The 27,515-nt window shown below is 46.0% G+C and overlaps 1 protein-coding gene across 2 annotated transcripts in view; it reads left to right on the top strand.

Moving 5' to 3' along the window:
- Positions 6,568–27,515, top strand: part of ETV6 (ETS variant 6) — a 286,627-nt gene continuing 265,679 nt past the window's right edge. Inside the window, exon 1 of one of the 2 annotated variants that reach the window (XM_005680827.3) lies at positions 6,568–6,876. In XM_005680827.3, coding sequence (XP_005680884.1) covers positions 6,844–6,876 — 33 coding nt within the window. In that variant the 5' untranslated portion in view covers positions 6,568–6,843. The remainder of the gene's footprint in view (positions 6,877–27,515) is intronic. The other variant, XM_018048473.1, reaches the window with a different exon arrangement.

Genomic DNA, 27,515 nt, shown 5'->3' with positions numbered 1-27,515 from the left:
ATCCACTCCAGCATTCTGACTCCTTATCTTTTGGATACCTTCCATCTATGCAGTGTGAGATGAATTTATGAAAAAGGTGATCTTCAGGTACTACTTGACGGAAAACAGTTTCATAGCTTGTGTGTGTGGGTGGAGTTTTGAGTAATATGGGACAAGGCCTGAGGATAGAAATGGGTAATGAACTAAGAGATCTGAGCAGAGAAAGAAGATTCAGCAGTGATTATAGATGAACTATAGAAGTTAGGTGTTGAAATAAGGGGAGTGGCAATAATCCAACCTGAAGACCTGCTACTTCTGGAAAGATTAAGGAGAATCTGTGAAATGAAACAGATTTGGGAAGAGGCAATATTTATGGCATAAAAGAGAGCAGCATGTCAAAAATTATTTTGAGGTTCATTAACTTGGAGGTTGATAATACGGTGGCATTAGTAAGAGAGATGAGGACGCCATGGGGAGAAGGCATATGGAATACAATAGTTTGAAGGTTAGATGGGGAAAGACGTGACAGAGGACTAAAAAATGCTAAAAATATAAATGGCTGGACGGGCCTATGGGAAGCTGGTCATTTTGCACAGTGACTTTGTTTTAAACAACTGAAAAAAATTTATTATTACTATTTTTTGGCCAGACTGCATGGCATGTGGGATCTTAGTTCCCTAACCTCCCTGCCTTGGGAGCAGGGAGTCTCGACCACTGGACCACCAGGGAAATCCTTCAGGGACTCTTAAGGTTTAAAAACCATTGTCTTATTTGGATAAGCATAAACAATTCTCCTCTTCTTTCCCACCCCACTAGTTATGACAGAACCCTTTTAAAGAAGCATGCCCACTGGGTTAAGGAACGCTTAACCCAGAGATAACATGGATGGTGTTCCTTTTTGCAGTCTATGTTGTAAAAATATTATTATTTTCATTGTAAAAATATAACTATATTATGATAATGACTGTTTTAAAATTAAGCACATCCACTTCCACATGTTCTTAACTGTTCATCCTTCCCCATTTCCCCCCCCTCCTCATCACTCTTGTAGGATAAAGATTAGACACTCAAGTTCCTCTTCCAGTTTGTATGTAGAAAGTCACAAGAGACTGTAATTCATTCCCTAACACCCCAAACAAATGACATGGTCTACATGCTGCTGCTGAAGTTGCTTCAGTCGTGTCCAACTCTGTGCGGCCCCATAGACGGCAGCCCACCAGGTTCCGCCATCCCTAGGATTCTCCAGGCAAGGACACTGGAGTGGGTATAGTCTACTTAATTAGCAAAAAAATCAGAGAGATGAGAGAACAAAGAAACCTCAGTGAATTAAATTTCAGAAAATGACAGTTCTTCAAATGGAAGAAAAGATCCGCATTGGTTCTCACCATTGACTGAATTATAGACGAGAAGACCCCACCGCAGATGATGGCAAGGAGAAATCAGCCTAACTTTTAACAAATTTTAATGGCTGAAACGGCCATTTAATGGCTGAAACAGCCCAGTGTGTGGGCTGATGTATCAGAGTAGAATCCAGAGGAATCACAGGTTCAGAGCAAAACTATACTATCTCACAATTCTTTCCCACTGATTTTCATTAACTACTGGGATCAGACCACAAACAGAAGGACAGTGAAGAAGAGCTGAGAGACACTTTCAGAGACACATTGGACTTTCAGTTAAGAAAGACTTACAGAGGGTGGGAGAACTGAGAGAAAACCCATGGCACTCCAGGCCTTCAGCTAACAAAACTGAAGGTCAGGGCAGGAGAGAAGGGAGCACCTACTCAAAGGCTTGAAAGATAATGAAGAAGCAAGTCAGAACAGCTGAGATAACAGCACTCAGTATCTAAGAAAAGTTCCGATCCTGCCTGAACCAAACTGCAAAATTACAACAAAGCCCACATCTGGCTCGATTATAAATTATACCAACTCAGCTCCAGTTCTAATAGTCTTATAGGAGAATGTGTGTGCCCCTTTTGGGGGAAAAATATCAATTAATTCATTCTCTACTGTGTATTTTTACATAATGTATGTATTTTTATATAAAATGTCCAGTAAAAAAAATCAATATACACACACAAAAGTAAGAAAATGTAACCCATGGTCAAGAAAGGAAACAAAGTTAACCAAGAAAACATTATATTTGAGAACTGTAACAGTATAACAAAAATGCTAAATGACTTAAAAGTAGAACTCATGTATAATGATATGGGCAACTTCAGAGAAATGAAGAATATTAAAAAATGGAAATGCTAAAAATAAAAAAACAGTATCAGAAGTAAAGAACTAGATAGGCTTAACAGTAAGTTGGATGATACAGAGGAAAAAACTTAGAAAAGAGATAAATAGTCATAGAAAGCATCCACATAGAAAGTTAAAGGAAAAAAAAGAGTATTTGGGTCTATGGAACAATGTCATATGGTCTAACACTTGCATCAGCTGGAGTAAAAAAAGAATAGGACAAAGAATGGACAGAAAGAATATTCAAACAGCTAATAGATGAGAATTTTCCAAAACTGATGAAAGATATCAACTTATAGGTCCAAGAGCAGTTGCCAACATCAAGAATAAAAAAAACAACCACCAACCCCCTATATGTAGGCACATTCTAGTCACAATTTTGAAAACCAAATTTATAGAGCACATCTTAAAGACAGCCAGAGGAAAAAGACATTATGAACTGGGAGCTAAAATATGAACTACAAATGAATCTTAATCAAAAATAATGGAGACAGAGATGGAATGACATGTTTAAAGTGCTAAATGGAAAAAAAAATCTGTCAACCTAAAATTTTATATACAGCTGAAAATTATCCTTCAAAAATGAATGTGAACTAAAGACATTCTGACAGACAAAGCTGAGAAGACTCTGTCTCCAATTAGAAATGCCAAAGAGGTTCTTGAGAACAAAAAGAAATAATACTAGATCTGCAAGAAGGAATCAGAAAGTACTGAAAAGGATAAATGGTTGGGCAGATGAAAAAGAGACACCTATTTCAGTACCTTCAGTTCAGTTCAATTCAGTTCAGTCGCTCAGTTGTGTCCGACTCTTTGCGACCCCATGAATCGCAGCACGCCAGGCCTCCCTGTCCATCACCATGTCCCAGAGCTCACTCAGACTCACGTCCATCGAGTCTGTGATGCCATCCAGCCATCTCATCCTGGGTCGTCCCCTTCTCCTCCTGCCCCTAATCCCTCCCTAGTACCTTAATTATACACATATATTTACAATATTAAGAAAAAAGTATCAACCACTCCACAATGTATGGTGGGTTTCATAATAGGTAGAAATAAAATACAGGACAATATCATAAAGGATGGGAGAGTAATAATGAAATTATACTACTGTAAGTTTTCTTATATATCCGTAAGTTAGAATATTATTTGAAGACAGACTGTGGTAATTAAAGACACAAATTGTAATTTCTAGAGCAACCACTATATTCAGCATAAAAACAGAAACACTAGAAAGACCATCTAGGAATTTAAATGGAACATGAAAAAAAAATACCTTACTACCCTAAAGAAATCAGGAAACAAGGAATAGAGAAACACCTGACAAATGGGAACGAATGAATGAAAAGAACTTCCTTCAGCCATAATTGCTGAGTCGTTTGGAAATTAGTTTGTTATAGACTTGATAATGTTTTTCATTAATTCAACCTAAAACTGCGAAGCAAAATACAGCTATATGTGAAGCTCATACTGCAGTTAAATTATTTTGACACAATTAACATTGTTTGAATCACAAATAATATCAAGCTGCTTTATACACTTCAGTTAAAACAAGTTTAAAAAAAGTTAAAGAAGCAAGATCTCCATTCTAACACAAATGTGCAGCAGTTCTATTTTTCTGAGCTCAAACTACAATTCCAACAGTGGTTTTGGATTTTGATGCAAGTGAAAAAGACATTTTCGTATTTAAAATCCACTTCACTGTGCAATTGAGGCATTTCCACCTAATTTTCAATTGGAAATGATTAACCTGCAATGTAATGGCATACTAAAGGGGAAATATCAAGAGAATTTATAGAATTCCAATAAAATTGTATAACTGCCTTACAAGCAATAAATACGCTCAAGTAAAACCATATGCTCATGGATTGATGTATCTGGCAGTATCCTATCTGGGTGAAGAGATATTTCCAAATGAAATAAGTAAAATCTCATGAGAGATCCACATTAATAGATAAACCTTTGCAATCAATTGTGATGATAGAGAACATTTACTTTAAACTGATGTTTAACTTAGTGAAATGTTATCCCCCTAAAAAAGAGTTCCATTCCTTTCATTATTAGACTTGTATTACAACTCTTATTATTATACCTTATATTTTGTCAATAAAAAAACTGGGTATTTGTTTTCTCTGTTGTTATATAAGTGACTACAAAATCTATATTTTGTCTCTTGGGGCACAAAGCCTAAAATATTTACTATCAGGACCTTTCTAGAAAGAGATCATCAGCCCCTGGATAAATGCGACATTTGCCACAGCAGCTACTGCAATATTTTGCTTTGGACCACACACACTCATTTAAACGACCACTTTCGTGAGACACCTGGAGAAAGTTAGGTGAGACAATAAAGTTGAGAGTTAATTCGGTCCTGAGGTTAAATAATTGTAGCTAACATTGAGCAGGTAAAATATGTAGCAAGCACTCAGATAATCACTTCGTATATATCTGCTCATTTAACACTCACAGGAATCTTGAGAGATAGGTACTATTCCCCACCCCCCACCCCATCCCATTTTACCCAAGCTGAGAACATGAACTGCCAAAGATCATACTGGTAAGTAAGGGATGTAGAGGTTTATAGGACTTAACCCAGCAATGGGACATCAGAACCAATGCCAGCAACACCAGCCATGGGATCAAAGGCAGATACGTGTGTGTGGATTGGGATGGGGGGCAGCAGGTGGTTCGGGGCAGAGGAGCTGGTGTGGATGTGACCCCTCCCGGGAAGAATAGGACTACCAGGTGACAAGGACTTCTGAGGTCCTCGGAGACTCACAAAATCCCATTATTCCCACCTTCCCAGAAACAGGGCTTTCCCATTCCAACCCCTTAAATAAATCCTGGTTCAGACTGTTCTTCGAATGAGTGTGTAAAAAAGTCTGCACAAGATTTATCACGTGGAAAGATGAAGGGAAGTGGGTAGGAAAATTGGGGGGCTCTGGGAAATGAGTCGTAGTCTTTATATTCATAATTTAATACACATCCATACGTTAAAGCCGAAATTACTAGCAGGCTTTAGAATTTACATATAATTACTAATGTGCCCAGCGGTGGACGCTTCGGAGCATTTTCAGAGACTATAAACAACAATAAAAATAACAGAGTGATCAGACAACACGTACTCAAGGATAGAACCTTCAGCCCCACCGGCTTTAACCTCAATAGTTTTCCCAGCCAAATATTCTTCCCACCCTCCCGGCAGGATCCCGGGGGTCGTCCCATCTGTCAGTGACGGCTTCTGAGAAGCGGTCCGGGGAGGGCTATTATCTCCAGGAACCCGTCCTGTCAACTTTGTACTCGAGTCCCCTTTGTCGGTTGGTAGCGGCCGCTATTGCTTTAAAAGGACAGCAGATTTCGAAACAGGGAGGAAGGGTGGCTGGGGGTGGTGGTGGTCAGGAAAAGGAACTCAACCGCCTTTGATAACTGCCCAGCCGCCTTCCCTTCTCCAGGACGCGTGCTCGGCCGGGCAGCGCCCGCATCCCCGGCCCGGCGGGTGCGCGCGCGCGCACCTAGCGTTTTCTGGGCGCCCACCTCGGCGGGGAATTCCCCCCCGCGGCCGGGCGGGCATCTGCGGGCAGTAGCCCCGCTTTGTCTCCGGCGGCGTCGCGCTCCGCCGCTCGCCCGCTCGCCCCTTTTCCCCGGTGCGGGCTGTAACCCGATCTCCCATTTCCTGGTGGATTCTCTTAAAGAGGCCGCGGTCGAGAAGCAGAACAAAGGCTATTGTTTTATTTCCTCCTTCGGGTTCCGCGTCCTTACCGGAATGTCCCTTCCTATATAATTATTTTCATTGCGTCTGCGCTCGGCTCGGGGTGGCGGGAGGGGGGGCGGAGGAAAAATTAAAAAAAAAAAAAAAAAAAAAGCCCTGTGCCTTTCAGTGTATCTAAGAGACGGAACTAGGGGAGGGGATCAACGCCTCGTTGATCCTGTCCGGAGGGTTCTGGGGCCCCGAGGCGCGAGCCCGGCAGCGGCCCGGCGGAGCTTAGCAGCCCCACGCCCGGGCCCCGGGGGCCTAGCGCACGGTCCCCCGCCCCCCGACCGCCGCGCCGCCTCTCCCCCCACCTCCCCCGCGCGGCTTTTATTTCCCGATGCCGGGCTGTAACCCGAGCTTTTATTTCCTGGTGGCTCCTTTAAGAGGCAGAGCTCAGTGCTGGGAATTCACGTCAGTTTCTGCACTGAAACTCTCAAGATCAATGAGCAAAGAGCTTTCTCAGTTCTGCCTTTCAGTTTCTCTCTTCCAGGAAGGAAAACATTCGAGAGAGAGAGAGGGAGGGCGAGGGAGAGCGGCGGGAGGGCGGGGGGCGGGGGCGCCGGCCCGGGTGGGAGGAGAGAGCGGGGCAGGCCGGCCGGGCTAGCGCCCCGGGTCGCCGCGCCGCGACCTGCAGACCCCGCCGCCGCGCCGCCCGCTCCCACGCCCCCGCCACCCCGCGCGCGGCGACTCGGCCGGCGCCCGGCCCGCCCCGCCCCGCCCCGCGCGCTCGCGGCCCCCCGGGGCGGCCGCCGGGAGAGATGCTGCAAGAAACTTCTTAAATGACCGCGTCCGGCTGGCCGTGGAGCGTTTCTGGGTTGGGGAGAGGAAAGGAAAGTGGAAAAAAAACTGAGAACTTCCTGATCTCTCTCGCTGTGAGACATGTCTGAGACTCCTGCTCAGTGTAGCATTAAGGTAAAGATCTTCTCCCCCTCCCTCTCCGGGGTGGAAAGCCTTGAGCTGCACCGGCCCGGCTGATCGTGCCGGGCTCCTCCGATCCGAGGGGGCTGTTGCAGTCGCTCTGTTCGCAGGAAATTATTTGGGGCGCCGGGGAAGGAGATGCAGCTCTCGGCGGCGGCGTACCCTCTAGTGTAACCTTGCTGCTTCCCCACTCCCGCCGAGCCCCGTGTCGGCTCCTGCGCCCCCACCCCACCACCTTTGCTTTTTGACAAGGAAATGCCGGTCACCGTCGGTCAGGAGGAACCCGAGTGGTCCTCAGGTCTGCAAAACACCCCGGTAATTAGTGCGCTTAAAAAAAAAAAAAAAAGCCTGCTCCCTACTCCTACTCCCAACATGTGATCGAAATGTAACTTTTGTTCCCGAGGGGTGGTCTCCTTAGAAAAAAAAAAAAAAAGCTCTCCGGCTCCATTGGGGTTGGAATCTTTTTTTTAAGGGTTCCGCGAGTCTGGTCAGACAGTCTCTCCCCCCCCCCCCCCCCACCCCCTCGCCGCCCCATTGTAATTGCAAGCGCTTGTCGGAGAGACAGTAGTGCTGTCAGCTTTTCCTGGGCATTGCACAATGAATTTCTTTCTTTTCTTTTTTTTTTTAAACCAAGGTGAATAAAGTTGCTGAATGGTTATTTTACTCTCGTAGGCATCTGAACGTTGAGCAATCCAAAAGTAGAAAACTCTTGTCATGCAGGGAGAATGATTGAAGTGACCAGGCAGAATGACCTTCCCACTTTGACAGTGCAGAGAGGGTAGCTAAGAGTAGAAATCTCCCAGTCTCTGGCCAAGGTTTGCAGTCTGGTAAATGCAGGATGGTGGAGGATGTTTGCAAACACAGTACTTATCTTCCAAGTAGTGGTGTGTGTGAGCATTTATGTACATGTCTGTATGTCTGTAAAGGCTAGTGGTGCTGCGGTTTGTTGCTTCTAAAAAGTTGTTGTAAAGTTTGCCACCGTGAGGAGGCACACTGATTTGTCCATCTCCCCCAATTAATCTTCCCTTCCCTGCGTTCCGTGTGCACTTTCATTTCACTGTTCCATCAGTGCTCAGATGGAAAAGCCTTCTTCAGTGAGAAGCTGAAGCTGCTGAAGTTTTGTTTGTGGCTTGGCCCATTTAATATGTTCATTGAGGGGACCCTGCAGAGACAATGAACAAATAACCAGTTTTCTTCATCCATGGGGCATTTTGGGAAACGTCTCTTCTGTTTTAAATGGCATTTACATAGGATCTGTTTAGAGGAAAACTCAGCATTTTCTCATATTTGCTCATTAGGGTTTCATAATTATACTTAGGTGTTAGTATTTCTTATCAGGCGCAGTTTCTCAGGGGGTTTGAATTAGGGTTAATGTGAACTGAAAAGGTGGGTTGGGATTGTTTTTGCCTCGCACAAAAAGCGCTTAGTGGAACTTTCGGGTTTCTGTGTAGATATCTGGGGATAGCACTATGTCTCCAGTGGGGAGGATGTCAGAGTAAAGAATTTAGGTAGGTTGATACTTTAAAACCAATTTCTTTTGCGGAATAAATTCGATTCTATGAGTTCAGGATAATCCTTGGGTATGCCTAATCTATCTGATACTTCATAACACAAAGGTAACTAAATAATAGGATATTAAATCTGTAAATTGTATTTAGCTCAACGACAATAAATCTGACCTCAGGAGAACTTGAACAACTATGGGAGAGTGATTTTGGAGTGGAGACAACGAAAAGCAAGCCGTTTCGTGGCTTGCTAGCTCTTCTAAAAAGACTGCGTAAGCCCGCTGTTCTGAGAGGCTCGGGGCTGCAGGCAGAAATACCAATGAGGGGTTCATCTCAAGGTACCTCAGTGGAAGACTACAGCAACTCCTTTCTTACATGCACAGAGGGAACCAATCCCAAACCCAGATGGCACAGTCCCTTAACTGTGACCTAAAAATTGCAGCCACGGTTTGTGTTATCATTTTCTATCTTATCGTTTACCCTCTCCATTCTTTTCGAAAGCCTCTTTTGTTGACTTCTGTATTTCTCCGTAATTAGAACAGATCCAGTGGTCTTCCCTAGTAGTGAAAGTATCACTTTTAATTTGGATTGTCCTTTATGGAACCGGTCTGCGACTGCTTACTTGGACTGTGCATATGTTTAAACGCACGCACGGGAAGTGCATTTTCTCATGGCGTTTGTTTAGTTTGCAATGTTCCAGTAAGAAACTCTGAAGATCAAGGACTGGGATTATTCTAGCTCGTCTGAAAATGTTCTGGTGATTGTGTGCAGTGTTTCCCTGAGTCCCTGGGATGTGGTGCAATGACTGCAGGATAAAAAATGTTTGCCGGGAACCCACTAGTACAGCGATTTTTTTTTTTTTCCTAGAGTCCAGGAAACAATAAAGTTTTCTGTGGAGTAGAGAATGAGTGTCAGGAGCTTTAAAGGATGAGCTCATGGCTCTGATGTCCTGAGGACATGTGGCATGGAAAGCTCTCTGTGGAGAGTTTTCCCTCACCTCTCCTGTCTGCTCCTGAAATCTTTCTCCCTGGCTTGTATCCTCTACGAGCAGCTGGTCAGCAGGCAAGTAAATTCCTCAGCAGCTGGTGTGATGGAGCACAGAGGAGCCCGACCAGAGGCAGCCACAGGGGGAAGTACTCTGTTTACTTCTGAGCAGTGTCAGTTCTGCTAGAAAAAGAGTAGTGTATGATTTCGGTGGAATTTCCAGGGTGAAAGTTTCTGAATCAGTCACTCAGTGACACCTTTATATGTATCGCTTGCGTGGTGGTGGTTGCTGATGAGTGCCTGATATTGGCTCTCATGTTTCTTTTGCACTTTATAAGCATCTTCCCGGCACCCTAGGGAAGTTATCAGACATACGTTTACAGCAGAAGACAGGTGGACCAGCCCAAGGTCACCCAGACTAGGACTGTGCCCCTCTGTGTGTCTGTACTGGGCACTTTCATCATGAGAGATTAAATGCTTCCATTCCCGACCATTTGGGGGCTTTTGTTTGTTTGGCTTTTTTTTTTTTTTTTTTTTGGTCTTTCTGTGTGGCATAAGGGATTTTATTTCCCCACCAAGGATGGAACGCGTGCACCCTGCATTGGGAGTGTGGAGTCTTAACCACTGGACCACCAGGGCAGTCCCTGGGGTTGTTTAAATGTAAGGACTAACTATAAAAAGTCAACTGTATTTTTTATCAGGGGATCATGTGGCTGACTGCTAGGCATGGGAGGAAGGAAGAGGCTCTTTTCCATCATCAGCCTTCACCTTCAAGTCACCTGTTGAGTTCTAAGTTCAGCCAAGTTGTAGTGGATCACACTTATGACCCAGCAGACCCAGCGCTTTTGAGGAGGGCTTCCAGAATACGACAGAAAACAGGCAGATAACTTCCCTGGTCCCCTCCCTTTCTCTGCCCTCTGTATGGGTTGGCTTTCTTAGTGGAATGAATTCTCTATTTTCTTACTCTCTGGGAGACTCCCCTCTGGACCCTGAGCTCCTTGGGCTGAGTGGTGATTAGCTTTTTGTGTCTTGTGCCCACCTTGGCATCTGGCTTAGATGTATGTGTCGGTCACGTTGGCTGACTTGCAGTGAGGCATGGAAGGCGGTCAGGGCCCCTTCTCTCTGTCCTGTGTGCCTGGACTGACTTAACGCTGCATCCGCAAGCTGGCATGAAGTGGTTGTGGGGTCACTCTGTTGACTCAGGGAGGCCTGGGGCACTCCATAGGGTGTTGGTCCAAAAATTATTATCAGTAGAATTTTGACCTTATAATTTTTCTTATTTTGGTGACATTTTCAAAAACTGCTTTTGTGTCTAAAAATAAGCAAAACATGGAGTTGAGTAAAAGATAAAGGGGCTTGAGGAATCACTGGAGAAGGTCCAACTGAGGAGACTTCTAAAGTTCTCTCTGGGTTCTTTAGCAATTTAATTAATTAGAGACTCGGAGCTGGGAGGCTATAAAGATCACCTGGGCCAGCGTCTTTTATGGCAAAGAGGTCCACACAGCTAAATGGTTTGCTTCAGCTGATATGTGTCTGAGGCAGAGCAATGCAGGCCTCTTGGTTTTCGAGCCCCTGCCCCATACTGGCTGGGTTCACGGGTTCGTCCCTATAAAAGGCCAAAGAAATTCGATACAATAGGCTGTGTGCTCTCTGGCACTTCCTAACTTGGTCCATTTTAATCGCAAGCCAGCTGGTATGAGGGCATGGAGGTCTGTGCCAAGTAAGGCGGTGCGTGGGGGAGCCCTGGGTCGAGAGGGTATATTGTTAGATGTGAGAAGAGGAAGGAGTAGGAGTGGGGGATGAAGGAAGAGGGGCTCGATGGGCTTGTCTTTGCACCACCATCTACCGCAATAACTTTTCTCTGTATTATGGTGAAAAGCATGTAACATTGAGTTTCCCTCTAAACCATTGTTGAGGGTGCAGTTCAGTCATGTTAAGTCTCTTCCCATTGTTGTGCAACTGATCTCTAGAACTTTTCTGTCTTGCAACACTGAAACGCTATACCCACTCAACACTAGTTTCCCCTCTCCCCTCCTCCCAGCCCTCAGTCACCACCTTCCTATTTTCTGTTTCTGTGATTTTTGTCTCCTTTAAATAGTTCATATGAGTAGAATTGTACTGTATTTCACTTAGCAGAATGGCCGGGAGGCTTGTCCATGTTGTAGCATGGGACAGGGTTTCCTTTTTTTCAAGGCTGCTTTGCATTCCATTTTGGCTTCCTTGGGAGCTCAAGTGGTAAAGAATCTGCCTGCAATGCGGGAGACCTAGGTTCGATTCCTGACCGAACCTTTGGAGATCCTTTGGAGATGGTATGGCAACCCACTTCAGTATTCTTGCCTGGAGAATTAATTCCATGGACAGGAGCCTGGCAGGCTACAGTCCATGGGGTCGCAGAGTTGGACACGACTGAGTGACTGCCACACACGGCATTCCATTTTATGTATATGCCATATTTTCTTTAATCCATTCATCTGTTGAAGGACATCTGTGTTACTTCCATCTCACGGCTGTTGTGAATGAGGCTGCGATAAACATGGGAGTACAAATGACTCTTGAGATTACGCTCTGAGTTTTGGATGTATCCCCAATGATGGGGTGCAGCGGTACTTTTTTTTTTTTTATAGTATGTGAGGAGCTGGTACTTGTGTTTTGGGTTGAGGGCTCTGGGCCTCTTTGCTGGGCCTTTTTCTGATAAATCCTGGAGGGGAACCTTAGGCTCAGACATACACCTTAATTTATACATACTGAGGCTCTGTATTTCAAACAGCATCAGCTGAAAACATGGCAGCTAGTCCTAGAGAAATAGCTTACCTCTTTAGCATAGGTAAGTCGAGGGAAAAAACAGCCCAGTTTCTAGAATTTCCTAAGGAAGCTAGCACTAGAACAGATTTTGTGCAGCCAAGTTAACCTGCGTTTACTCACACTGAGGCAGGTGGGAGTGGGGGGTGGGGGTGGGGGGGTGGGGTGGGTTTGGGACCAGCATGGAGCCTGTGCACCCTGTTATGGATATTGAAAAGCTGCTCTTTGGTGTGACACTCCCAGCAGAGCGAATGAGTGTCAAACGAAGCCCCTTGGGGCATGGGGTGTACAAACAACGTATTTTGTCTTCGTGAGTGCTACTTTAGGAAAAGCACTGGTGTTGATTTCCTGGCAGAGGCCCTCACTGCCATATTTGTTATGAGATGTGTGTAAGAAACCAAGCTCTCTGTGGATTTATTGAATAGAATGAGTACAAGTTGATGCGGGGTTCCCACGCCCCAGGAGGGATCCGGCATAAAGACCATTCGCTGCCAAACCTAGTATTTGGGGAGAGAAAGACTAATTTCTGAACATACAGAAACCAGCCTAATAAGTGTGGCTTTCTGGGGGCGTTTCAGTCTGCACCTCCATGAACAGGCAGAAATAACGTGTGTCCACACCGTCTTCTGATTAGAAATGAGGGCTGCTGTGTGCTCAAGACTGTGCCTTCTGCATCGAAATAGTACCACCAATGTGGTATTTGCTCTGCTAACTTACTTGATCAGTCTTTTCTGCTCAGTGAAAGTGTACAGTTCAGCTTGGTCTCTGTTTGAGGCAGTGTCTCTAGTCTTTTTGGCACCAAGGACCAGTTTCATGGAAGACACTTTTCCACAGATGGGGGATGGGCAGGTGGTGGTGGTAGGTGGTTTGTGGTTTGGGGATGGTTGAAGCACATTACATTTACTGTGGACTACATTATTATTACATCAGCTCCACCACAGATCATCAGGCATTGGATCCTAGAGGTTGGGGACCCCTGGTCTAATGATCTGGAATTTGGGGAGTATGGGTGGAAAGGGCGACGAGGCATTAGCCTGTGTGTGTTAGGTATGAACCCCCTAGAAGCACAGACTGCTCACTCAGGTCTGTGGACTAAACTGTGGAACACCTGCATTTTGGGAGCTTTCTAAAGTCTCGATGGGCTTCTCTGGCGGCTCAGAGAATAGAGAATCCACCTGCAGTACAGGAGACCCGGGTTCGATCCCTGGGTTGGGAAGATCCCCTGGAGAAGGGCATGGCAACCCACTCTAGTTTTCTTAGCTGGAGAATTTCATGGACAGAGGAGCCTGGCAGGCTACAGTCCATGGATGGGGTCGCAAAGAGTCAGACATGACTAAGCAACTAACACTATCACTTTTCACTTTCTTTTTGAAAATTTTAATTGGAGGATAATTACAATGTTATAATGGGTTGTTTATAATGGTTTTTGCCGTACATTGGATGCATAGGCATATATATGTCCCCTCCCTCCTGAACCCCCCTTTCCCACCTCCCTCCCCACCCCATCCCTCCAGGTCGTCTTGAGCTTTAGGTGCTTCATACATCGAACTCCCACTGGCCATCTGTTTCATGTATGGTAATGTGTATGTTTCAGTGGTATAAGTCTAGGTAATTAAAAGTGTGTGCGTGCTGCTCTGGTGATCGTCCGTCCTGCATTTCTTCTCCTCGTCCTCCATCACTACTGCCATCACTTATTGGATCCTGCTGTGTGCCAGTCCTCAGACTAAGCATTTTATGTGCATCGTCTCATTTGTGCTTCGTGACTCCCTCTGGGAGGCAGGTTTTCTCCCTATTTTACAGAGGAGGAGCCTGCAGCAGTTAAGTGATGTGTTGGCCTGCCATCTCCCAGGCTGTGCGTGGAGAAGCTCAGGCCAGCATCTACCTTCCCTCCTGACTCTCAAGGCCAGACTCCTTTTTGAAGAAAGTTAGAAAGCTGAGAGCGATGGGGTGATGGTGGCGCTTCCCACAGGCCAAGCTGAGAGGCAGGAATAGAGCTGGCAGGGATGCCTCCTCCCTCTCTGTCTCCTCCTGCTTGGGTGGGTGGCTCCTAACCAGCCCTCTGGGGGCAAGGCAGCCAGATGGTCACTTTGCACACAGCACCCTCCCTGGAATGGATGTCCAGGTGTCCTGTTTCTACGCCAGTCCTTGATGTTGTCTTGTGATACTTTGTATTTGGGTGGGTTCATTTGGGCCCTTTTCATGTTTTTCTTAGAAACCTTTCCCCTTTCTGCTTTCCCCTGTCTGTGTGTGCTAAGTCGCTTCGGTCATGTTTGACTCTTTGTGACCCCATGGACTGTGGCCCGCCAGGCTCCTCTGTCCAGGGGATTCTCCAGGCAAGAGAGCCGGAGTGGGTTGCCTCGCCCTCCTCCAGGGGATCTTCCTGACCCAGGGATCAAACCCGCGTCTCTTAAGTCTCCTGCACTGACAGGCAGGTTCTTTAGCATCGTCTGGGAAGCCCCCAACTTTCCCTAGTGACTCCTTACGGCATCATCACGTGGTCAGGTGGGTCACAGGCTGGGGCCGCGGGAGCCAGACACCTTGGTCACACCTTGCTCAGGCTCTCCTTCCACTGCTTTTTATTTTTTTCCATTTAAATTTTTACACAGTTCATGAATGCAGTATCTTTTACAGACCTTCCCTTAGTTTGCTGTACAACGCAGGGAGCTCAAACCTGTGCTCTGTGACAACCTAGCGGGGTGGGATAAGGCGGGAGGTTCAAGAGGGAGGGGTCATATGTATGCCCATGGCTGATTCATGCTGATGTGTGGCAGAAACCAATACAATATTGTAAAGCAATTATCCTCCAATTAAAAAATTTTAAAAACCCATCCTTTTCGTTCATCTAAAGATACTGTGTGATTTCTTGGAATCTGTCTGATGTCGCTTCAGGCATTCCCCGATTTCTCCCCCCGCCCCCACCAAAGGAATCGTCTTTTTTGTTTTCCTCTCTTCTGATAACCTGACACCACTGCCCTTGTTCTGATTTCCTGGAGAGAGGCTGTGGGCCCTCTGACGTGATGCATTTCTGGATTTGAGCAGCTTTAACGAAGCCTGTCTTCAGAGCAGATGTAGGGAAGGAAGCAGACAGAGTACGGTGTGGAGGGAGTTGAGGGATTAAGAAAGTCTAAGTCCCAGTTCTCATGAAACAGAGGAGGAAACTGAATCCTGCAGCATTTAGGTGTGTGTGTGCGCTCAGTCGTGTCTGACTCTGTGACCCCGTGAACTGTAGCCTCCCAGGCTCCATGGGATTTTTCAGGCAAGAACGCGGTAGTGGGTTGCCATTTCTTGTAGCATTTCAGTAGTCTGCTTGAAATGGGTAGCGATGTGTACATATTTACAATGGACTATTACTCAGCCATAAAAAGGAACAAAATTGGGTCATCTGTAGTGACGTGGATGGACCTAGAGTCTGTCATACAGAGTGAAGTAAGTCAGAAAGAGGAAAACAAATATTGTATAGTAACGTGTGTATGTGAAATCTTAAAAGCTGATACAGATGAATCTATTTGCAGGGCAGGAATGGAGGTGCAGCCGTAGAGAACCAGTGTGAATATGGTGGGGGATGAATAGGGAGGTTGGGATTGACATATATACATTACCATGTATAAAAGAGAGAGCTAGTGGGAACCTTGGGGAAGGCAATGGCACCCCACTCCAGTACTCTTGCCTGGAAAATCCCATGGACGGAGGAGCCTGGTGGGCTGCAGTCCATGGGGTCGCTAAGAGTCGGACACGACTGAGCGACTTCACTTTGACTTTTCACTTTCATGCATTGGAGAAGGAAATGGCAACCCACTCCAATGTTCTTGCCTGGAGAAACCCAGGGACGGGGGAGCCTGGTGGGCTGCTGTCTATGGGGTCGCACAGAGTCGGACACGACTGAAGCGACTTAGCAGCAGCAGCAGCAGCAGTAGTGGGAACCTGCTATGTAGCGCAGGGAGCTCAGCTCAGTGCTCTGTGGTGACCAGCGGGGCGGAGAGGACTGGAGTGGGGTGGGAGGGAGGTCCAAGAGGAAGCGATATATGTATACCTACGGCTGATTCACTTCCGTGCATGGCAGAAACTAACACAACACTGTAAAGCAACTATACCCCAATGTTAAAAAATGAAAAAAAATAACCTGCCTGAGATCACATTGCTCTTCGTAGCTGAGCCAGAGTCAGATCCCAGGGCCATGTCCCACTGACACCAGGAAAGTTGACAAAAAGCAGACAATAACTCAGCACAGCTTTGTCGTGGGGACTCCTGTCTAGAGAGCGAAACCGGTTTGTCTGGCACCACACAATGACTGATGGTATTAACGATCATTATGACCTCCGTGTTAAAGACCGTCTTTAGGAGGTTTAGGAAGTGAGGAAATAGTGTGCATTTTGGAAAGCTAGCCAGTGAACAGGGCTGACACAGAAATAACGTTACCTTTTTCAAAGGCCACACTTCAGTTATCTGGACCAGTGACTTAACGAAAAAATTACTTTCCTCTCCACTGAGGACAGGAAAGAGCTACCCAATAAATCTGCATGCTCAGCAGACTTTGTGTGTTCGCCAGAGGTGTTTTCCCTTTGTATGTGGGAGCCAGACACACGGAAAACGATCTGATTTCCTGAATGACCCTCAAAGGGCATGTGGTCCCGCTGGTGTGAGTGCTGTGGGTGCCAGTGCATAGGGATGTGAGCACTGTCATCGTAATCACCGCTCTTTCAGAGTTTGATTTGCATTTTATTCTGCCTGATAGCTGTTCATTGGTTCTTATCTGTAATGCTGATTTCCCTTAAGGGGATTGTAAGTTCTTGAGAAGAGGGAAGCAGTCATTGCTGTACCATGAAGGGCTTCTAGGGGAAGGACAGACCCTGGAGTAGATAGACCTGAGTGTGAATCTTGCTTCTTAAACGTATTCATAAAAAAAAAAAATTTATTAGATTTACAATGTTGTGTTGGTTTCTGCTGTACAATGGAGTCAGCTATTTGTATACATATATCCCCTCCGTCTTGAACTTCCCTCCCTCCTGAACCGCCCTCCTATCCCCTAACTTGTTCATCTTAAGCTTGAACCTGGTAAGTCATCTGAAGTGGTAATAAAAATATCTATCACAGGACTTCGCTGGCTGTCCAGTGCTTAAGACTTCATCTTCTAATGCAGGGGGTTGTGGGTTCGATCCCTGGTTGGGGAGCTAAGATCCCACGTGCCGTGGGGCCAAAAAACCAAAACATAAAACAGAAGCGGTAGTATAACAAATTCAATAAAGAATTTAAAAAATGGACCAACTCAAATCTTAAAACTAAACAAACAAACAAAAAACAGCCCTGTCTTTGAAGGCTGTTGGCAGTGCCTTAACATTGTTCAAAGCAAACGAAAATGTAGTTCTTCTCTCCCTTTGTATATCCTCCCATCAGAGGAATCTAGAAGGGGTGAGAGATTTTCTAGTCCTGTAATTTTCCCAACATTACATCGTTGGGAAAACAGAGGCCAGAGACATCCTGGTATTGCTAGCGCTCCCATGGCTGGTTCTTGGCCCTGCCTGAACCTCCAGGCCTCTCAGGCTGGCTGACTCCCAGCCGGGGCTCTTGTCACCGTCTCTTTGAGCTTCTCCCAGGCTCGGGGTTACTCAGTCAGCGCTCAGCAAAGCTCCGATTTTTGACTCTCGTTGAATACAAGCCTCAACAACAGAAGAGACGAGCCAACTGCAATTACATGGTCGAAACAGATGCCGCTTGCATCTTAAAATTGTGAGGGAATAGCTCGCATGGTTCTGAATAAGTTTCCAGAGATGAAAGGAAAAAACCCGAAGCCTGCAAATACTGTGCAGTGCCTCTGATGGGCATTATTACTCAGCCCTCAAGTATTCAAACCTATTAAAGGATCTGCTCGTTCATACAGTTACTTATTATTTGCAACCAGGACGAGACTCCGGAGGGAGCATCCATTCTTCAGTCTGCTTTTGTGTGGCAGGCAGCCCCGTGGCTGTCTGACCACAGAGCAGACACTGTTTGCAGTAGATGGTGAATTTTCTGGTTCCAAGAGTCTGGAGTAGATGGTTCTTCTTGGAGGATTAAACGGGAGAATTTGAAGAAGCTAAATTTGTAACTTTCGGGCATCAGGGAACCTTGATTTGTTGTAGAGGTTAAGGGAGGCTGGGGGTTGGGAGGCTTCCCAGGTGGTGCTAGTGGTAAAGAAAGTTCTTGCCAGTACAGGAGATGTAAGAGATGTGGGTTTGACCCCTGGGTCGGGAAGATCCCCTAAAGAAGGAAATGGCTACCCACTCCAGTATTCTTGCCTGGAGAATCCCATGAACAGAGGAGCCTGGCAGGCTACAGTCCATGAAGTCGCAAAGAGTCAGACATGACCGATGTGACTTAGCATGCATGCAGGGAGGTTGAAGTATTTGTTATCAGTAGCTGTGATTCCTTTTGCTGTGGACTTAAGAGTGAGCTCCTGAGTTTTCTGCTGTATATCCATGTTAAGTGAGAAGATGACATGGAGCCTGCAAAAGCTCCCCCCACCTCGCCCCGGCCCCCCGCCTTCGAAAAAAATGTATTTGGCTGCTCCAGGTCTTAGTTGCGGCATGTGGGATCTAGTTCCCTGACCAGAGATCAAACCTGGGTCCCCTGCTTTAGGGAGAGTGGAGTCTTAATCACTGGACCACCAGGGAAGTCCCAAAAGGGCCCTTTTGGAGGAATAGTGTAGAGAATGTTCGAGGCCTCCTGTGTTGACGCCTGGAAGCAGGTGTAGGCACTTTTAAGCTGTTGAGGCCAGAGCTTAGGTCTGGAGAGAGACCCGGTTCCTCTGCCCTCGCCCTGGAAAACACAAGCGAGTTGGTGATTTTCTGCTCAGCTGTCTTGTGGACTCCAGTGGATTATGACGGGACCTGGTGACTTTATCTTTCTGAAGACTTTTCCTTATCATGAGGTCAGTAATCCCCGATTCTGTCACATCCCCTCTTTGCGAGGAAGCAACAGTCGAAGATACTGACTCTCAGGTGTTTCTGGAAAGAAATGGGCTACAGATAGAAATCTGCATTGTAAGTTAACAGAACCCCCCAAGAGGCTTGTCAGTCTCTGAAGTCACCCGTGTGGGTCTAGGTGTGCAGCAGTGGCCTCGCAGGTGCCTGCCAGACTCTAGTGTGGCAAGAACAGGCATCCCTGGGGTCCCTCTTAAAGATTCCAGGCCAGTAAACTTGGGACCAGTATCATCCAAAGGCTCCTAATAGCCTAATAATTAGTACTTGGAGAACTAGATCTACCACAGGTGTGGGCAAGAGGAGCTGTACCTGAGTCTTGATGAAAGAGGAGAGAGCGTTTCCTGAGCACCTTTCTGGGCTTCTTTGGGGAGTTTGTGCAAGGAAAGGCAACATTTTTTTTTTTTTTCCACGTTACTTCCTTCATTGTTCTGGACCGTATATCTTTCCCAGACACTATCCTTGAACATCACATCGGCCTCCTGCCAGAGCAAACCACAGGGTAGCGTCTCCTGACTCAGCCATCTGGTCCTGCTCTGTCTTCTCGTGTGCAGGCTTGTGATCACTGGCCGGGCACCCCCAGGGACAGAAGTGAGTTCTCTTTTCTTTGGGCCTCTGCATGTGCGCTCGTGTCCAGCTTCCTGCCCCAGAGTGGGTACATCTGGTTTTGAGAAGTGGGCATGTGAAGGGATCCCGGGTGCATTTTATAGTTACTGTATCTTCCTCTTGACTTACGATCTGGGAGATTTAAAAAATCCAGGTCAGGAGTTCACTTGCCTGGTGTTCTGCCTGGAGACAGTGGCTCTCCTAACAGTCTTGATAGTCATGGCCAGTGATGGGCAGGGACATCCCTTCAGGGTCACTCTCCCTTCATGCCTCTTAATCTAGCCTGTCTGTGAGCCTCGGTGAACTGGGTGGGAGAGCCGTCACTTGGGGGTGAAATCTGAGTGACAAAGGGCCCCTGTCTGGGTGAGTTCCCTCTTCTGGATGTGGAGACCTGAATGACCTGATTTAGCTGACAACAGCTCAGACTCCTGCAGCTCAGATTCCTGCCAGCTCCATATTTGACTCTGTCCAGGACTTCCCTTGTGGCTCAGCTGGTAAAGAATCTGCCTACAATGTGGGAGACCTGGGTTCGATCCCTGGGTTTGGAAGATCCCCTGGAGAAGGGAAAGGCTACCCACTCCAGTATTCTGGCCTGGAGAATTCCATGGACTGTACAGTCCATGGGGGTCGCAAAGAATCGGACGTGACTGAGCAGCTTTCACTTTCATATCCCCCCGGTCCTTCCTTGGGTCTGCTAACTTGAATGCTTTAGGCTAAGGTGGAAGGAAAGACCATACTTGTTGGGAAGGCAAAGAATCTTTGCCCTGAGAACCAGGAAACAAAGGCTCGCCCTCTGAAGCTGGCATGCTGCTCTCTCACGTCTCCGAGGCTCTGTGCACCTGGCCAGGCTGTGTGAGCGGTGAAGGATGCTGCTTCGGTGGCAGGAGTCCCCTGCGGGTCAGACACAGTTTTTGAACACGACGGAATTCAGGGGGAATGCTGGTGAGCCCAGAAAGACTGGAGTGATGATCCTCTAATCTTTTTCAGCATGCTGCAAGGGGATCTTTAACTTTGAGCCAGATGGGAGGGAGACAGGTGTTGGGTTACATCTCAAGTAGGGCACCTATTAGTACACCGTCTATGTGCCCCCACCTTTCCTGGCACCTTGGCTCTTCTAAGTTCCCTATCCTAGAAAAATTCACAAGAACCACTGACATCGATGGCAGGAAATTTATTTCTCCTTTCTGGGTACAGGGCTGCGGGCCTTGCTTGGAGATGGGTGGTACGAGGCCTCAGAGGGAAAAGACTTAAAAATGTAAGAAGGAAAAAAGGAAGAAAGCCACGCAAACCCCACCGAAAGGCCGTGTTATTCCAGCAGAGGGAAGAGGTGGGCCCCCGGGCACCAGTCACTCTTAACTTGAGCTGGCTCTCATGAGAATTCGTCCGTCTCGAAAACCTTGGTAAAAATGGCCAAATGGAGCTTCTGTAAGGTAGGGGGAATGCCTGCATGTGCTTTTGTGGTTAGCCATGGTATTGAACAGTCCGGTTTAAGGGAAAAATGGTTCTGGGTACGTTTCAATTTCAACTGTGGTCTTTAAAGTTTTACTGCGTAGGGGATGGGTGTGGGAGAATGTGAGTATAGTTGTCTGGCCTCTTAGTTAATTTCATCTGGGTTACAGGTGAGAAATGAGTTCACAACACCTCCTGTTTCTTATTTGGGTCTGTTTTAGGGTGAGTCTGGTTTGGGCAAACTGCTGACTCTAGTTTGGGCAAATCTCTTTTTACCCAATGCACATATTTGTGGACTGCCAGATTACATACCAAGTGGATTATTAGAAAAAATCCACTTCACAGCTCTGGCCCCTAGAGTGGTATCTGTGATTCTTCTCAGGGTCTTGTAAACCCTAAGTTTACCTCTTCTCTTCATCCTACTGGGATCCCATGTGGGGCTGTGTTGACAAGATTGGGCAAGTTTTGACCACACACTTTCCCAGGCACGGTGAGGCAAGTGTGGGTTCAGCTGGCTGCTCCTAGGCAGTTGATGGTACTTGGCATATCAAGGGTTTTTGTTATGCTGTTTGCCAGAAAGGTAATCTCTCAACTGGTCCGAGTGTCCCAGGGCACACATGTTCGACTTTGGGGGAAAAGTAACAATTTCGGGTTCACTCTTTGCTTGCATCTTGTGTACATTAATGGCCTCATAACTGAAGTGCACTGAACTATTGCTGCACTGTCCAAAGCCTGCAGCATAGCTCCTTTGAGTCAGGGAAATGTTTCTCTGTGACGTTACTGAAGGCTCAAGCTTGAAAACCAGTATTGGAGGTTAGAATCAGTGTGTTCTAGTGGGAACAGTGCAAGGGTAGCTGACACCAAGCCTTTCTGCACTACTTTTAATCCTAGTCAGGACTGTATGGGGCGGGTTGTGCCTTCTTGGATGTCATTCTGCTTTCATTCTAGGGGCTTCTTCTTGTGACCCTGTATATATGTGTGTATTGCATGCGCATAGGATCATATGTCCCAGAAATTATGGCATAATCTGTTTTCCAGTTTATAGAGTGAAAGATTGCATGAATCCCAGCCTTGTGACAAAGAAATCTTATATGTAGATGTAAAATACTTCTCCTTGGAGGGCTGGCTTTCTGATGGGCTATAAACGGATTGTTAAACAGCAATGCAAGGGGTTGTTAACAAGCTGTTTCTGAGAGCATCACCCTGGTCTGGTCTGAAAAGGTAATGTGTACATATTGCAGCTATGAAACAGTTTGCCTGTGGTGCTTATATGTTGGTAGGGTGTGTGTGTGTGTGTGTGTATTTTCAGTGGGGAATGAACTGAAAAGATAATTTTTAAAATCAAGGTCCCTGGTGGCTCAGAAAATAAAGACTCTGCCTGCAGTGCAGGAGATCCAGGTTTGATCCCTTTGTCAGGAAGATCTCCTGCAGAAGGGAATAGCTACCTACTCCAGTATTCTTGCCTGGAGAATCCCATGGACAGAGGAGCCTAGTGGGCTATAGTCCATGGGGTCACAAAGAGTCAGACACGACTGAGCAACTAACACTTTCACTTTCTTTCATAGTTGATTTACAATATTGTGGTCTCAGGTGTATAGCAAGGTGATCTGGCTATACATGTATGTATGTGTATGTATATTCTTTTTTCCAGTTCTTTTCTTTTATAGGTTATTAGAAGATACTGGATATAATTTCTTGTGCTATGCAGTAAATTCTTGTATATTTTATAATAAGGTATATCTGTTAATTGCAGACTCCTAATTCATCCCTTTCCCCTTTGGTAATCATAAGTTTGTTTTCTGTGAGTGTTTCTGTTTTGTAAATAGTTCATTTATATTTTTTTTAGATTCCACATAGATGTGATGTCATATAATATTTATCTTTCTCTGTTTGACTTCACTTTTAGTATAATTTCTAGATCTGTTCATGTTGCTGCAGATGGCATTATTTCATTCTTTTTTATGGCTGCGTAGTATTCCATTGCACCACGTCTTCTTTATCCATTCATCCTTTGATGGACACATGTCTTGGCTGTCGTAAATAATGCTGCTGTAACACTGGGCTGCATATATCTTGAAAAGATCATTTTAAATGTTTTTTATTTGCTCCTATGTCAGTGTCCACTTTCTCCACTGGGATGTGTTTTGGTTGTTGGTTTTTTAAGCTGGCTTAAATGAAGCGGTGTTTGGTCAGTACAGTGTGTGAATCAACCAGACTTCAAAAAGCTTTACTTAATGTTCATGGTAATACCCTGTGTGAATAATAGCTGCCTTAAGGTTTTAGAATCACCTCCCAATAAGCAAACTAACATTCATGTTCCAAGTTCAGCGAAGCAGAGTTCCTTGTATGTGTCAAATCTTATTTGAATTTCTTGTCACATTCACGTGACGTAGCTGGAAATTGGTCCATGCCGACTTCTGCTACTATTGGATTTTAATGAGCACGCTTTCTTGTTACTAGGTTGCCATGCTTCTATTGTGTTCACAGCTGCTGTGTTGAAAAACAGGTGTCTGTTATAATCCCCTGCCTAGATCAGTTTGCTAGTCTGGCAAAGCCTTATTATTATTGTTATTTATTTATTTATTTTTGTCTCATGAAGGTCAGAGGTGTCGATGAGCAGGATTAAGGAGAGAGAAGATGGTAACTTTTCTTGGTGGAGACTTCTGTTAAAAAAAAAATCTAAGAATTGTAGCGTGTAAAGATAGAGCTAAAGAAAACTATTCAGGATTCTAATCACAGGGAGAAGAGTCAGGACGAACATAGTCATAATAGTTCTGCCAAGTCACCTCTGTCTCATTCTTCAAAGGCCAGTGTGGCCACAAAGCCATCCAAGACATGGGGAGTGAGTGATGACTGTTCTCTGGTCCATGGAGTGCTCACGGACTCACCCACAGTTGCTTCTCCACACTTCTGGATCCTGTGCGGTCCGCACCCCATGTGTCTCATCCTGTCCTTTCTTCTCCATCCTGACTAGCGCTGTCTTCCCTCTGGCCCTGGACTCTTCAGCTGTCTCCCATCTGGTCCTCCTACCTCCACTTCCTGCTCCTTTGAAACCAACCCAGAATAATTTTTTTTTTGTTTATTTAGCTGCATCAGGTCAGTTGCGACACATGGGATCATTGTTGTATTATGCAGAATTCTTCATTGCGGTGCACCGGCTTAGTTGCTCCACAGGCATGTGGGATCTTAGTTCCCTGACCAGGGATCAAACCCACGTCCCCTGCATTGCAAGCCAGATTATTAACTGCTGGACCACCAGGGAAGTCCCCAAAATGATTCATTGTAAAAAAGAAATTGATCATGTTCTTTTTGACACTGCAGTTCAAAATGAAACCCAGCTGTTTATCATGGCAGTGAGGCCTTGGACAGGCTGACTTTCTAGAATCATCTCCACCCACCCGCCCCCCCCCCCCATTCCACGTTGTACTCCAACCAGTACCTGCCCTGCTCCCAAACTGCATGATGAACTTTTATTATTATTATTATTTATTGTTTTTAAAAATTTTTGCAGTGTTGTGTTGCACACAATGAACTTTTATGCCTGGAGTCTTGCACCAGTCCTGCTGCTGCCTGGTAGCAACTTGTCATCTTAAGCGTTCCTTGGTGCTGTTGGGTACAGCATCCTTCAAAGTCACTGAACTACTGGTCCTGTTATAGTTTAATTGTGTATCATCCTCTAGCTGAAGTGAAAACACACTGAGAGCAAGAGATTGATGAATGGATTCATTCTCTCTTTTCATTGTGCAGGGCAGTGCCTGGTGTAGAGAAGATCCAGTGTCCTTTATTTGAATTGAATTTTTTAAATCAGCAAGTATTTATGAAGCTTCTTTATGTGCTTGGTGGTTGCTAGGCTCTGTGCTACATAAGAAAAGTATTAAGTTGAAAACCTGGCACAGTCAGCGTGTGTGCTAAGTCGCTTCAGTCATGTCTGACTCTTTGCAACCCCATGGACTGTAGCCCACCAGGCTCCTCTCTGTCTGTGGAATTTTCCAGGCAAGAATACTGGAGTGGGTTGCCATTTCCTCCTCCAGGGGAACTTCCCGACCCAGGGGTCCAAGCCTCCTCTCCTGAGTTGGCAGGCGGATTCTTTACCACTGAGCCACCAGGGAAGCCCATAGGTCCTCATGTTCCCAATGAATAGACACATCTGTGAAACTGCCCAGGTCATGAAGGGTGCGCCTTTTCAGAACACTCGGCTCCTACAGCTCATACCTGGATGATGTGGTGTTGTCAAATTTCCTCCTGCCGTTGTCCCCCGGTCTAGTGTCTCCACTGCCAAGACTGTTGATGGAGAAGCCTTTCCCTTCTCGTCCACTTCCTCTCTCTTCCTTCCAGCCTTACCAGACCCAACGGTAAGCTTACTCTTCTGGGGACTTGGGAACCTGTGCTTAGCAGTGAGGAAAGCTGGGTTCTTGAGAATTAACACAAACCATCTAATCTTAGGATTCTCTGCTTTTTAGTGCTGCAAGGAATTATGGTCCTACTCTAGCAGCCTGCTCAAGATGAACTTTCCAACTTCTGTGACTATCTTTAGGGCCATCAGTCATTGTTTTCACCTGAAGTTGCTTTAAAATTGACCTGCATAGAGGAAGATTTCAGGACGTGTTCCTTAGGGAGCTGTTGAAACAGAAACAGGAGTGAAGTAACCAGTGCCGTGCAATTGTGTGGGTGAGGCATCCCCCTCCACCAGGAGTTATCGTATTTTCCAAACCCTAAATTGTGACATGTGATCTGATAAAGGACTTCGCAGTGTTTTTCGTTTTATGTGGCAAGGCTTACAGATATTTTAACAGCTTAGCTCTTGTTGAAAAGAAAATCGCATGAGATGAGGCCTGTTGAGGAACAGACTTCGTGCCAGCCGGCCCAGCAGTGTGCCAGCCAGCCCAGCAGTGTGGCCAAGGTGACCACGCTCTGTGCTTCCTCCATTTCCACCACCCTTGGCTGGTGTCAAGAAGGACGAGCGAGTCTGTTTGTCTTTCTTCTGAGTGAAATTTGCAAGGACACTTAAGCCTTCTGCTTCAGGGCAGAATCCGATCATGGGCTGTGGATCAGGAGGAAGTTCTCTCCCGAGGTATCAGGTTGCGTGCTTGCCCAGTCAGGTGTGTTCCCTCTGTTCAACACTCACAGGAGTACGGGCTCCTCGCTGGCCATCTTCAGAGCAGGATGTTGGACTGCTTGGCCAGCAGCCTGATTCCTCTGGCAGGTCCTGCGCTCTGAGATGGCAGGCAGTTGTCCGGGGTGCTCTTGAACTTGGCTTTTCTCCAGCCATGCTGGACAGACCTCAGGGCCGTGTTTTCAGACCCCCACAACTCTTTGCAACTCTCACTTTGCAGGAGACTTTCTCTTTTAGGTGCTTAACACTGTTTTAAGAGCTTTATTATTATTTTTTTTTAAACTTTTTATTTTGTATTGGAGTATATATAGCTGATTAACAATGTTGTGATAGTTTCAGGTGGACAGCAAAGGAACTCAGTCACGCATATACATACATGTGTCCATTTTCCCCCAGACTCGGCAGGGGATTTGAAATTGGGTCTAAGTGCTTCCCTGGTGGCTCAGGGGTAAAGAATCTGTCTGCCAGTGCAGGAGAACCTGGTTCAATCCCGAAGTCGGCAAGATCCCCTGGAGAAGGAAATGGCAAGCCGTTCTAGTATCCTTGCCTGGGAAATCTCATGGACGGAGGAGCCTGCCGGACTTTGGTCCAATGGGGTTGTAGAAGAGTCGGACGCAACTTGGCGACTAAACAAAAACAGCTAAGTGTATACACACACACTCATGCATGTACACACACACATATACACACACACATTCACCTTTAAAGAGTTTTGCCAAAAAAAAAAAAAAAAGGCAAAGAAGTTTTGCATAAATTCACTTTCCTTTTCCTGGGCTTTGCTTGGGTTCCAACACCACATTCAACCCACCTGCTTTCCCAGAACATCAGAATGCTGTTCTCAGCTAATAGTCAAATTCTTTAAGACCTGCAGGGGCCAATCTCAAGCTTGTGTCATAAGTGACTTTGAAGTGTGATTGAAAAGAAGTTGGGGAGTAGGAAGAGATGGACTTTTTCTTTTTCTTTGCCCAGGCCATGGCTGTACAGCCTCTTATGCAATAGGATAATTATCCCCAGATTCCCAGGCTGGCCGGCCTGAGTCTCCTTCCTTAGCATCTCTATCTCCTGGGGCCCAGTGTTTCCTTCTGTCTCTATTCTTAGCCGACTTAGCTTTCCCATTCGGTTCCCGGGTCCCTCCTCATCTTCCCCCGGTCTTTCTTCTCCCAGCAAAGTTATTTTGAGGAGCATGTCCCATGTTCTATTCAGATGTGAATCTTCTTTCTCTTT

The sequence above is a fragment of the Capra hircus genome, chromosome 5, assembly GCF_001704415.2.
Source record: "Capra hircus breed San Clemente chromosome 5, ASM170441v1, whole genome shotgun sequence".
In the NCBI taxonomy this organism is placed as follows: Eukaryota; Metazoa; Chordata; class Mammalia; order Artiodactyla; family Bovidae; genus Capra; species Capra hircus.
The sequence above is the reverse complement of the archived record's forward strand: the minus strand, read 5'-3'. Positions and strand labels throughout refer to the sequence as shown.